This window comes from Dermacentor albipictus, chromosome 9 (assembly GCF_038994185.2).
Source record: "Dermacentor albipictus isolate Rhodes 1998 colony chromosome 9, USDA_Dalb.pri_finalv2, whole genome shotgun sequence".
Taxonomy (NCBI): Eukaryota; Metazoa; Arthropoda; class Arachnida; order Ixodida; family Ixodidae; genus Dermacentor; species Dermacentor albipictus.
The window spans coordinates 92,775,167-92,788,291 of NC_091829.1; the positions used below are offsets into that span (position 1 = coordinate 92,775,167).

Below are 13,125 nucleotides of genomic sequence, written 5' to 3' on the forward strand. Positions count from 1 at the left end.
GAAAAACCAGAATTGGATAAAAGCGGTAATCCACGTGGCATTGTGGTAACATGTGAAGAGAACACATCATTAAATACATTACAGCATTCTTCAGGAGCAACAGGTTGATCGTTTGGGTATGTTAATTGGATTATTTTGCTTGGAGTACCGTTAACTATGGTCCAGAATTTACGAGGATTAGTTTTCAAGATGGACAGAAGGGTAACAGAATAAAAATGCTGTTTCGCCCTAGCGGCGGCTGTGTTGTAGTCACTTTCAGTGAGGTAGTAAGCGGACCAAGCAACGTCACTGCATGAAGCTTTTGCGCGACGAAACAACCGCTTTTTTTTGTTACGTAGTTGCTTCAGAAAGGGGTTGAACCAAGGGGACCGTGGCTTGCAAGAGACTGTTCTTTGCGGTACGAAACGTTCAATTAATGACAACAATTTATTTTTGAAAATGCACCAGTTTTCTTCAACACAGCGCTGATCGCAATTAGCGATGTAAGAAGCTGCGAAATTTTCCATTTCAGTGGTAATGGAAGCCAAGTCGGCTTTGCTGTAATCGCGGATCACCTTCGTAGTTTTCTTTACAGGAGCCCGTGTATTGATATGAAAAGTGAGTGCAAGGTGATCACTTACGCCTTTTATGTAAAGAATTGGGGAAACTGTGTCAGGGTTCGTAGTGAGAATCAGATCTAGTATGTTAGATGAGGAGGCAGACACCCGCGTTGGTTTCAGTACAAGCTGGGTGAAGTGGAAATCCAAACAAGTGTTTATAAACTGGGTACTCTGAGAAGACTGGGACGTTGCCGTGTCGTTACGCCAAATGATATCGGGAAAGTTGAAGTCACCAAGAAGAAAAAGGGGAGCGTTAGGGTATCTGACAATTAATTTGTTCAATGCGTCGTGAAGGTCATCGCAAAATGACGTCAAAGCAGTAGGAGTGCGATAGCATGTGCAAAAAATAACATCTCTGTTGTCGAGTACAACGCGCACGCAAACAAGTTCAAGTGGCGTTTCTATGGAAACTGAGCTCGATGTGAGCGTTTCAGTAACCGCAATCAAGACACCTCCACCTGATCGCACACCACGATCGCAGCGATAACATGAATACAGTTTTTCACAATAAAAAATTTCGCTATTTTTTATCCGAGCCGAGAGCCATGTTTCAGTGAGACATACTATGTCAGCAGCGCATGAATCAATCAGCGAGGACACCGCAGCAGGTTTATTTAGTAGACTTCGCACGTTAGTGAGAAAAACAGATATGGTGTTATTAGATTGCGCATGTGCTAGCTATGTCGAACCATTTGCTTCGATAGCTTGACGCGACCGAACAGAAGAGCGTGCTGCACGTGGCATGCTGACTTCGCATACATTGTCAGTGGTAGAACAGTAAACGTAGCACTTCTTGTTCAAAAATAACTTATTTAGCCGTATTGAGTATGTCTGTCCTGATGCCTTAGCAAAATCAAGCAGCTTTTTCCTAGACTGGCGCGTTGCTCGGCAGAAATCTTCGCCCACAGATACCCCGGTGGATTTGAAATTAGATTTTAGTGCCAGAATTTTATCCTTTAGTTTTGAGCAAGAAAATTTCATTATAATCGGACGAGTCTTATTAGCAGTATACGAGCCCCAAGTCGGTGGGCTCTACATACCATATTCTCGGGGACCTCAAACTTAAGATGATGAGACAAAAATTCACACACCAATTTTTCAGACTGTGCCCATGTTTCTGAGGGAGAGTCAGAAATACCATAAAATATTAAGTTATCCCGGCGGGAGCGATCTTCCAGATCATCGAGACGTGTCAGGAGGGAGGCATTTTCAGTTTTAACGGCGTGAGCTACAACTGCAGGTATGTCAGCTGACGACGGGCTAAGCTCAAGTGATTCAACAAGCGATTCAACTGTCGTTAATCTAGTGGTTAAATCGGAAACTTGATTAGTTAATTGTGCTTGCTTTTCCTTTAATTCGGCGAGACCACTCATTACCTCTGTGTGTCGTGAATCTATTTTTGCTGAAAGGGCAGAAATGGCTGCAAGAAGTTCTTTGTACTGCGCGTCAGTTGCGGGTCCCGGATTAAGTTCAACGTCGCCAGATAGGATGAGTAGCCTTGCAACAAACGCACATTCACACAGTGAGGCAAAAAATACACTTGGGCACGGGAAAAGCAGCAGACAGACGTTACTTGTACGTTTAGAGTAAAGAGACGGAGCTTCACAGACCTGCATAAAGAAGCAAAAAGGGTTTAGCGGCGACTGCATGGTTGCCGCTATCCCGTGCCCACTGAAAGTGGCCGGACGAAGGCAGCTGCTTAAGTAGAGCCAGAAGGGAGATGTCGCTCCTGGCGGCTGTGAATCCGTGTGCAAAGGTATGAAGATGGCGCCCTGGATTACTTGCTGGCACCAAAGATCTTGACTTGCGTCAGATAGCAGGACTGGCAATGGTGTTGGTGAGTCATTATAGATGAGCACTGGTGAAACCGCACATGCGCAGGTCGAGGGATACAGCCATACTCCAAGGAGCACGATGAACTGCATGAAGAAGCAAAAAGGGTTTAGCGGCGACTGCATGGTTGCCGCTATCCCGTGCCCACTGAAAGTGGCCGGACGAAGGCAGCTGCTTAAGTAGAGCCAGAAGGGAGATGTCGCTCCTGGCGGCTGTGAATCCGTGTGCAAAGGTATGAAGATGGCGCCCTGGATTACTTGCTGGCACCAAAGATCTTGACTTGCGTCAGATAGCAGGACTGGCAATGGTGTCGGTGAGTCATTATAGATGAGCACTGGTGAAACCGCACATGCGCAGGTCGAGGGATACAGCCATACTCCAAGGAGCACGATGAACTGCATGAAGAAGCAAAAAGGGTTTAGCGGCGACTGCATGGTTGCCGCTATCCCGTGCCCACTCAATGAATTATTGACTGTAGGTGTTGCTCAGGTCTCTCATTTTCCAACATGGCTGATCGATGTGAAAGAGCCCACGCATCTTTTGAAGGATGCAAAAATTTCGGAACATCTTAGCTCCGATTCAGAGGATTTCGTTGTTGATTATGAGGTGCCTTCAAGGAGCAATGATGGTGGTGAAGAAGCCATATTACTTGCAGAACACTAAATATCCCAATTAAAATAATTAATTAGCATAATTATTCAATTATCTTTAAATTTTCAGATAAAAAGATTCTTAAATGTTCAACTACATATAGACAATAAATTTATGATTTTATATGACAATTTATGAACTTAAAGCCTACTAATGGGTTATTTATATGAAAATGTAATGTTTTAAACTTCAGAAAAATACCTTGCACCCAAGAGGTTATGCCAAGCTTTCTGATGCTGGCAAAGGAAATTTTAAATGTGGGCCAACAATATTAAAATATCGATCAAGTCTCGAACTACAAAGTACAACTCCATCAAGGCTTACAGACACATCTCACATTTGGCTGTCCGTGCACTGTCTTCACAAGTGACATTTCTTGAACCACAAGCGTGTTCTCAAGAAGCAGTCAATGAGTGACTGAGAGATAGCTTAAGTATGCTTCAAGAGAACTGAAAGACATATTTGTGCACAAAAGAAGACACATAGACGACAACATGGGTAGTTTGGTGACTTGTAGCAATATAAAGAATATTCTATACCTAGAAATGCATATATATAAATGCGCTGGACTTGGTTAAAGCCTACTAGCAAGCTGGGACTTCAAAATTTTGAGGCAAATCAAATCACTTGCACCCACTGTTTACCAGCGGGTGATAACAGCGTTGTTCACGTTAACCAAAGAACACAACATGGGGCTCTCACCTACTCAAAAAAAAAAAAAAAACTCAAGTTGTTGTGCATAAAGATGACGTTTCCTCTTCGCATGTAACAGAAGACCTGACACAGGAAAACAAAATTATTCTGTGCAGCAAGCAAGGTCTAAGAAAAAAAAGAGTACAAGTCTTTTGCACCACAAACAGTGCTACCTTTTGCTACAACAACCAAAAGAAGGTGATTACCATAGTTCTTTAATCTGTACCATCAAACTTGAACATTGTGATTATATAACTGCATGCAATTGTTTTCTAAGAAACTTGAGCTAGAGACTTGCATAGCTTGCTTGACAAGCTGCTAGTTTCAGCACAGAGTTGACTTTACAGCTCTTTGCGAATTTAGTATCAGAAAACATTGGGATTAATTTTTCACAGTAGTCGGTGTTATTTATACCACAGTCGAAGTGTTAATTTTAACCCCTCCTGTGCCATAGACGAGCTGGGTTTGTATATATGCATTTCTGGTGAAAATGGTCAAGATCAAGCTTAGCTCATTGACAGTACTTTTTATTTTTCAGCAATGCTACAGACAAGCTTGTTTCATCTCAATGTTTTGTTGTGCTTCTGGTGGAAGGTAACACAGAATCTGTGGGGCAGCACAAGCAGCAGTGAGTTCATTCTGGCGGAAGAACTGAAACATGTTGGCAATCATCATTATTATCAGCCTATGCCCATTGCAGGACGAAGGCCTCTCCCTGGGATCTCCAATTACCCCTGTCTTGCGCCAACCAATTCCAACTAGCGCCTATGAATTTTCCAATTCCATCACCCGCCTAGTCTTCTGCCACTCTCGACTGTGCTTCCCTTCTCTTTGCATACACCCATTCTGTAACCCTAATTGCATGGTCCACTGGTCATCTAAACTATGCATTACGTGACCTGCCCAACTCCATTTTTATCCGCCCAGTTCCATTTTTTTCTCTTAATTACAATATCGGCTATCCCCATTTGCTCTCTGATCCACACGACTCTCTTTCTGTCTCTTAATGTTACGCCTAACATTCTTCGTTCCATCACTCTTCAATACTAGCAAGCCTACTAGCAAGCCCAGCTTGCTAGTAGGCTTTGACCAAGTCCAGCGCATTTATATATATGCATTTCTAGGTATAGAATATTCTTTATATTGCTACAAGTCACCAAACTACCCATGTTGTCGTCTATGTGTCTTCTTTTGTGCACAAATATGTTTCAGTTCTTTCCTTAACTCCAAGTCTCCAAGTTTCTGCCTCACATGTTAGCATAGGTAATATGCACTGATTGTACACCTTTCTTTTGAATGATAATTGAAAGCTTCCAGTCAGGAGCTGACAATGTCTGCCGTATATGCTCCAACCCATTTTTATTCTGTAAATATTCTTCTCATGATCAGGCTTCCCTGTGAGCAATCGACCTAGGTAAACAAACTCCTCCACAGACTTTAGAGGTTGACGGGCGATCCTGAACTCTTGTTCCCTTGCCCAGCTATTGATCATTATCTTTGTCTTCTGCATATGTATCTTCAACCCCACTTTTGCACTCTCTCTGTTAAGGTACTCAATCATTTGTTGTAACTCACCCCAAGTGTTGCTGAACAGGATGTCACCTGCAAACCGAAGGGTGCTGAGATATTTGCATTGATCCTATCTCCTAAGGCTTGCCGGTTTAATAGCATGAATGCTTCTTCAAAGCGCTTAGTGAATAGCATAGGAGAGATTGTGTCTCCTTGTCGGATGCCTTTCTTTTTAGGTATCTTCCTACTTTTCTTGTGGAGAAATAAGGTAGCTGTGGAATCTCTGTAGTTATTTTCCAAGATATATACATAAGCATCCTGTACTCCTTGATTACGTAATGCCTCTATGACTGCTAGTATCTCCACTGAATCAAATACCTTTTCTTAATCTATGAAAGCTATATAGAGAGGTTGATTGTACTCTGTGGATTTCTCACTTATCCGATTGGTGACATGGATATGATCCATTGTAGAGTATCCTTTCCTGAAGCCAGCCTGTTCCCTTGAATGACTGAAGCCCAGTGCTGCCCTTGTTTAACTGGAAATTCTCTTGGTGAATATTATATATATTACTGGGTGTAAGCTAATGGACCTGTAATTTTTCAGTTCTTTAATGTCTCCCTTTTTGTGGATAGATTAGTATAATGTTGGTGTTCTTCCAGTTCTCTGGGACCCTTTAAGTCAATAGACAGTTCATATAAAGGGCCGCCAGTTTTTCAACCATTGTGTCTCCTCCATCATTAATTAAATCAACTGTTATTCCATCCACTACCGCTTTTCCCCTTATCATGTCTCGTAAGGCCCTGTTACGTTTCGCCTACGACGCGCGATATGGCCGGCGCGGATGCAACGGACGTCGGGGCTTCGTTGAAAGCGGCGGACATTTTGGCCCGTTCGGAGCGGCCGCGACGCATCCCCGCTGAGCGCGTCCCGGCATGTTCAGTGCCACGTGTCTTTGTGTGTGCGTGTGTGTGTGTGTGCCCACGCTTGTCAAAGCGCGGCAGCCGGGGAGAGGAGCTCCCCCAGTGTGAAGCGAGGAGGTCTGACCGGCGCCGGTCCGGCTGATGCGTCACCTCCTTGTCCCAACGTGTCTCTCAGTCCGTCCGTCGCCGCTGTCACGTGGTGTCGTCCCGTGACCTTCCTTCTTGCTCGCGACGCCAAGAGTATAAGAGCAGCTGCCCCCGGACGCCAGGAGAGAGGCTCCGATTTCTTCTGTTGAGTAACGTGCTCTCCCGTCTCTCTACTTCGGTCGACCTGACCGCCCGCTCTTTGCGATGCTAGAATAAACAAGTTGTTCTGTTAGCAGTCGCCTCATGCTTTGCTGGGACCTTCGGATGCTTCCAGTGTGCCCCAGGCCGCCAGGCCAACGCTACCCTTGGGGCTTGCGACCCATTTGCAACAACGGGCGCCAACGGTCCGGTTGCAACAACGGGTGTCAGCACTGAGGTTCCAACAGCTGGTGGCAGCGCTGAGATTCCAACAGCCGGTGCCATCGGTGCGGATCAAACAGCCCTTCCAACTTCATCAGTAGTTAAGTAAGGAGTCTCTGTTTTCCAGTCCATTACTACTTCAAATGGAGGTATCATGGCTGCTCTGAGTACTGTAGAGGTCAGTATAGAATCTTTCCAATGCTTTTATTATATCTACGAGATTGCTGATGGTATTACTCTGCTTATCGTTCAGTGGATACATCATGGTTTGTCCCATGTCAAGTTTCCTTCTCACTGATCTCATGCTGTGTCCATCTTTTACTGCTTCCCGAGTCTTTCTCGCATCATAATTTCAAATATCCGTTATTTTCTCCTTGCTCATCAGTTTAGACAGTTCCGCAACTTCTCTCTGATCTCTCGAGTTGGACACTTTCATTCTTTGTAGTTTCTTTATTACGCCCTTTGTTACTTGCGAAAGCTTACTTCCTCGTTGCCTTGGTACGTTACCTCCCACTTCAATTGCTCCTTCTGAGGCCAGCCTAGTTATAGTCTCATTTATGTCATCTTTATCTCACTGTTCTAAGGCTGCATATTTGTTTGCAAATACCAGCCTGAATTGGTCTACATTTACCTTTACTGCATCTAGGCTGGCCTGTTTCTTCCTGACTAATTTTAGTCTTTCTCTCTTCAAATTGAGGTAAGTCCTAGACCTCACTAACCTATGATCACTGCATTTTACCCTACCTAACAGTTCTACATGCTGCACTATGCTGGGATCGACAGATATTATGAAATCTATTTCATTTCTTGTTTCACCATTACGTATATAGGGGTTTTCCAGGTCCACTTTCTGTTGCTATGCTTCCTGAAGAAGGTGTTCATTATTCACAGCTTATTCCTTTCTGCGAATTCTACCAGCATCTCTCCTCTAGTGTTAGTGTGGTCTCTAAAAATAATTTGGCCGTATGGTGAAAATTTGAGGTAATAATGTGGCATAAACAAGGTTAAATGAAGTTAACATTGCTTATGCATACGATAGACAGTTTTCTTTTAATGATTATTATGGTGAATGCTTTTTTAGACATGAGAATTCTTGATGTAGAAACATTCCTGTGTTTATAAACAAGGCTGAATTCATCACGTATCAATGTTTGACCCAGCGCGCAGAGTTGTTAGCATTGCGCATTATTTAGCTAACTGTTTGTAGCCCTCTTGGCTTAGATACAGCTAAATTTGTAGTACGTTCTGTTATCATCAGGGAACATGCGTCTTATAGGTGACAAAGGTGACCTGGTGCATACGAAGAAGCAGATAGTTGCAGAATAAATGTTTATGCTGATGCTGCCACTAAAGCAATAATGACAAGTCTAGCATGTCTAAATACAGCCAAAATTATAACAAAAGGGCTGGCAAATTCATGTCCTCGTTGAGCATGTGCCTTTGGTGACATGGATGTGAGCTGCTGAACGATAAAAGAAAAATATATATATATACGTTGCCGCTTTCAACACAAACAGGCAATTGTTATTTTTCCCACTTGAGGTTACAACAGCAAGCCAGAAGGCGCAATTTGATGACTCCGGAAGAAATGACCACCTGTCTCGCACTTGAAAGCCCGGCAGGTATGAAGCGGAGCTATTTCTACTCTTGACGCACTGTCGTACTCTTGCCCACCAGGCTGCTAGAGTATGCAACAGGTGTTAAGCATGACGGATATAGAGACAGAGCTACGGAAGAGTTGTTTACAGAAACATGTGTGCACCATGTCAATTCCATATGATTTACCATGCTTATCTTTCTATAGATAAAATAATTCCAGTAGAACCCATCTCACAATGACTCTCAATGTTAATGCGATTGACATCAAAGGAGCAATGTAGCGAAGGACTGCTACTGCCGGAACTCATCACACCATTTACTGCAGCCGGCTCCTCACGTGCACTGCCTCATCAAGTGCAAAGCTTTTTTGTGTGTGTGGCCTCAGATATCGCACCGGTGACATGCCGGTGTGTATGAGCCATGTTTTGCAGTCGAACTGGGCTCCTCTCTTGTGCTTCCCTCTGGACTCACTGCGCCATCTAGCTGCGTGCCCACGAAGTCCGTGCGATCACCCCTTCCTTTTGCATGGCCTCCAAGATTTGCGGCGCATCAGTGCGTGCTACCGCTGAGGATTAATCCTTTACAGCCCACGGGCATTCGTGACACAGCACTAAAGCGTCTGGCTGTTGTGCCTCAGGAAAGTGTGCAATAGAGTTTTGATTCCACCCAGCACCATATAAATTTTTAAGGATCTTTTTTTTTTTTTTGTCGAAGATTGGCGTAAGGAGCCTACACAGATAGATAGACACAGAGTGGCAATACAGTAGTAGGCTGGGAATGCTATTCACATTGAAAGCTTGTCTTTATGGGCAACGCAAATGATGGTATTGGCATCGAAGCAGCGATTACAAGTCATCCACATGCAGGTGTACCGAGTAATAAGTTACTGTCGTCCTTCACAAATAATATGAATGCTCACGCAAACTAAAGTAAATTAAAGTGATGTGTTTTCCTTTGTTGTCGAGCAAAAAATTGTTGGACCATGTTTTTTGTATGTTTTGAATTTTGCATCATCACATGCGGACTGATGTGCATTACCATAGTGCCACCTGGAGCTGACATTGTAGACAGGTATTTACAGGAGTCAATAAGAAACTATGACAGCTAATGTGGTTTTACAGCAGGGCATTCAAATGCATCGAATGGCTTTGTGAGAGCACAAGGAATGCAGGTTTCATAAGAGCAGCTTTCAGCCATGCTGAATGACTCAATGAACAAAATGAATTTGCTTTCAGCCTTCTTTTTGTTGTATCCAAGGCAGGTCACTTTTAACCATGTTATTTTACTTGTAGAGTTGTGCATACCAAAATTTGAGGCATGTTTCTGCCCTCTTATGCAATGATTCCCTTGACTGAACACGGACAGCTGCACTTGGAGAAATTAAAGCATCACGTACGATTCAACAATACCATAAACATTCCAACCCTTATTGCCTGTCGTAATCTTCAATGTCTAAGGCAACCTACTCTTATATTTCCACACTCGGGCCTAAAGGAACCACCGCACGTTGTATCAAAAGTTCATCTTATCGATATCAAACTTCAATACTGTATGGTCCAGCTGACAGAATGTGATGTTGTAAGTGGACCAGTGCTCCATTTGTGCTTGTAAACAGCTATGTAAAATACTTCACAGTGAGTCTAAGCCACCTAATGTGCCGAACAAATAAGACAATGCAAGAGGTAAACATGGTGTGATGTGTGAAGCATCGGGTGACAAAGAGACAAGTATGACATCAATGGCTCAGAACTAAATGTATGCAGGACAGTAATGCAGTTTATTTTGGACTAAAAGAAAACTTCAGATCCCCTGTATAATACAGAATTACTGTGTTCTTTCATTGTGAAGAAGCAAATGCATGAAAAATGCGAAATGAAAAATGCACGGCGGCAAGACGCTGCAAAACTGATTGCATTCTGAAGAGTTCTTCAGTCATAGTCATGCGGTCTTTTCATCAACTAGTATCTATTTATCATTTACAGCTCCAACTTAAGGTCATTTTTTTTCAATTTGCGGTGTTGAAATGTATATAGTTTAAAGGCTACTGTGTTTTCCATATACAGTTAAAGCTCAATCTAACGAAACCCAATTTTACAAAGTTCTTGATCTATCGAAGAAATTTCCATTCCCTGGCAGGTATCCCATAGAGTTCAATGTTATCATCAACCCAAATTACTAAACAAACTTGGCTGAACTTGATTTAAAGAAGTTTTTCCTTAAATAAATGAGTAAAAGAGCAGTGATTTCTTTCTAATTTTGACACAGATGAGTTCTTCAAGCGTGTGCTCTAAAGCTATCGCATTAAAACATCTAGGCGCCATGGTCACATCCCTAGCTTTAATTTGTCGAGGCCGCCCACCACGGCCATGCACGGAACAGCCGACTCAACACCACCTCAGTAGGCAGCGGTGGCTGCTTTCATTATTTCATGGTTTAGGCAACAGATGGATCGACAAGCGGCAAATACAATGGCACAGTAGCTTTTGCATGTCGCTACATTACATTTTTAGATTTCAAAGGACCGAAAAATTCCTGTCTCAATTTTATGAACTTCCCGATTTAACGAAATAAATCGAGCGTGGTCATCACTTCGTTAAATCGAGTTTCAACTGTACTCATCAAATAGCCTCATCCTTTGTCATTTTTGTTCTCTGTCAAGTTTGGCATGCACAGGAGAATACGGTATATTACATTTTCTCGGCACTACACATATACCCTAGAGATATGTTTACTATGAATATCCACAATGAAGTTAGAAAGAACTAAGCTTTCTGAACCAAATAATTTATGTACACTAACGTCCACAACATCTTAACTGATTATTAACATGTCATGGCGAGTAACATGCAGCTATTCCTACAGGCAATAGTCCCCAAACAACAGAACGGCTGCTGCTACAGTGGACCAGCCAATTGACCTTTCGGTGCAGGTCAGAGGTAAAAGATATAACTGGTGCAGTGATACACTTTTCGCACGGTGTCGAATGTCCATCTATACACCAGAAGGCTCAATATCAACTGAAGTAGCCAATAAACATAGTGGAGCTGGCTTTATGCACATCAATGCAGCAATTCAGGATGAAAATGACCAAACTCGTTTAATTTTTATAGAATGGCTTTCCCTGTTTGTGTACCGCAGTATAAAGCCACGTCTACGATTTTGACTTGCAACAGGCATTTGCGTGTTCGCCACGCTCGCAGCAAACAAGGAAGATGATGAAAATGATCACAGAATTAATAAAAGCATGTAAGAAAGGCCATGCCTTATAGAATGTGTGCGATTACCTTGAAGCTACATAGTTACAGTTAAAAGGATTGTCCAGAGGTTTCTTTACTTCTATCATGCAAAATCTCTAGTGCATAACTGTGTGTTGGCTTATGCGAATGCTGCTTCAATTACAACCACAGGATCTGCTCTTCGTATCGTGCAGGGTGGTAAGGAAGGTCCTCACTACTAGCAAATTATGTGCCGGTGGTAAAGCACACATATTATAAGGTATTTCTAAAGTGGCATTGTCAAAAAGTATGCCAACCAATGTGTGCATTATTAGTAAACATTATCTGAGACTTCTTTTCGATCCGATGGCCTACTTGAGCGAGCTGTATGCTACACTAGTACGAGGAGTGCAGAACTGCAGCACAAACAGCCCAAACAACAAGATCACACAGTGGCCGCGCACAGGAACCTTCACCGAAAAGAAATGTAACAAAGGAGCAAAAACAGCAAATTGGGGACCAATGGCATCAGCTATATCTGTGGCTATTGCAACTCCGTTAACTTCCATGATGATGATGATAGCGCACTTTAGGTTTCGGTTTCCGTTTCACTATCAAGGCAGCCTGAATGGAACAAAGCTTTCATTTCTTTCACTTTCTTGGTGCAGGTATCATGCAATTTTACGCCAGAATAGCATCTTGGCACAGTTTGGCGAAGCTGTTCCACCGCAGTTACGTAGGCCTGAACTTGTATTTCTCTTGTGACATGGAAAAAGCAATGATTAACATTTAGGCCATTTATTATTATTACTGGACAGCAGATATAGGTGTTCTTCAAACAGCGAAGCATGGTGGTTAGATTTCTTGAATGCACAATGCCAGATGTAATGCCAACTTCCCCCCAGTGTTCACCGGAAGCAAAACAATGCAAGAATAAAAAGCAGAGGAAGCAGATACTATGCAGAGAGAGCGCTGTCACAGGGACCGTGCATAAGCAAGGAGCTTAATGTGCAAATTGTGTTCTTCAAAATTGCCGTGAAAGATAATGTTACACTGCAAGAACAGTCTCTACTAGCTGGAATGTGTACTGCACACATATGGGCAGCAGCACTGCACATGAATGTGCATATAGCATACACAACCATTATCACCCGACAGCCAAGCTAACAAGTGTGAACTTCGCCTGCTGCCCACTGAGTTGGACACCAGTCGCAGTTTGCATGGCGTGCCGCTGTCAAAAAGTTAGCAGGCGTAATGTGTGAGGCTCACCTTTGGAGAGCCGGTACAGCTCAGCCGATGTGAACACGCCGGTAGCCAGAATGCTGCTTGCATCACCTGCACACGTGGTAATTGTAACCATACATGGTATGCATGCATATGTGGTAACTGTAACACAGTTACTGCGACAATGCCAGTGCTGTCATCTGTCTTGTCCTTCTTTTTGCTCTTTTTGAATTTCTAAAGTGCGTGTGGTAGTCGATGCTCACCAGTCTGGCATGAACATACTATTCACAACATTTGCAGGTTCTTAATGAGCCTCTCGCTAGGCTTGCGCACTGCAAGCAGACAAGCTCCGCGTGTAGCTCACGCACTCAC

At 43.2% G+C, this 13,125-nt stretch overlaps 1 protein-coding gene across 6 annotated transcripts in view; it reads right to left on the bottom strand.

Moving 5' to 3' along the window:
* Positions 1-13,125, bottom strand: part of NfI (Nuclear factor I) — a 91,264-nt gene that overhangs the window by 37,850 nt on the left and 40,289 nt on the right. For all 6 annotated transcript variants that reach the window (XM_065447556.2, XM_065447559.2, XM_065447554.2 and 3 more), the window contains exon 7: positions 12,799-12,864. In XM_065447556.2, the coding sequence (XP_065303628.2) occupies positions 12,799-12,864 (66 nt within the window). The remainder of the gene's footprint in view (positions 1-12,798; positions 12,865-13,125) is intronic.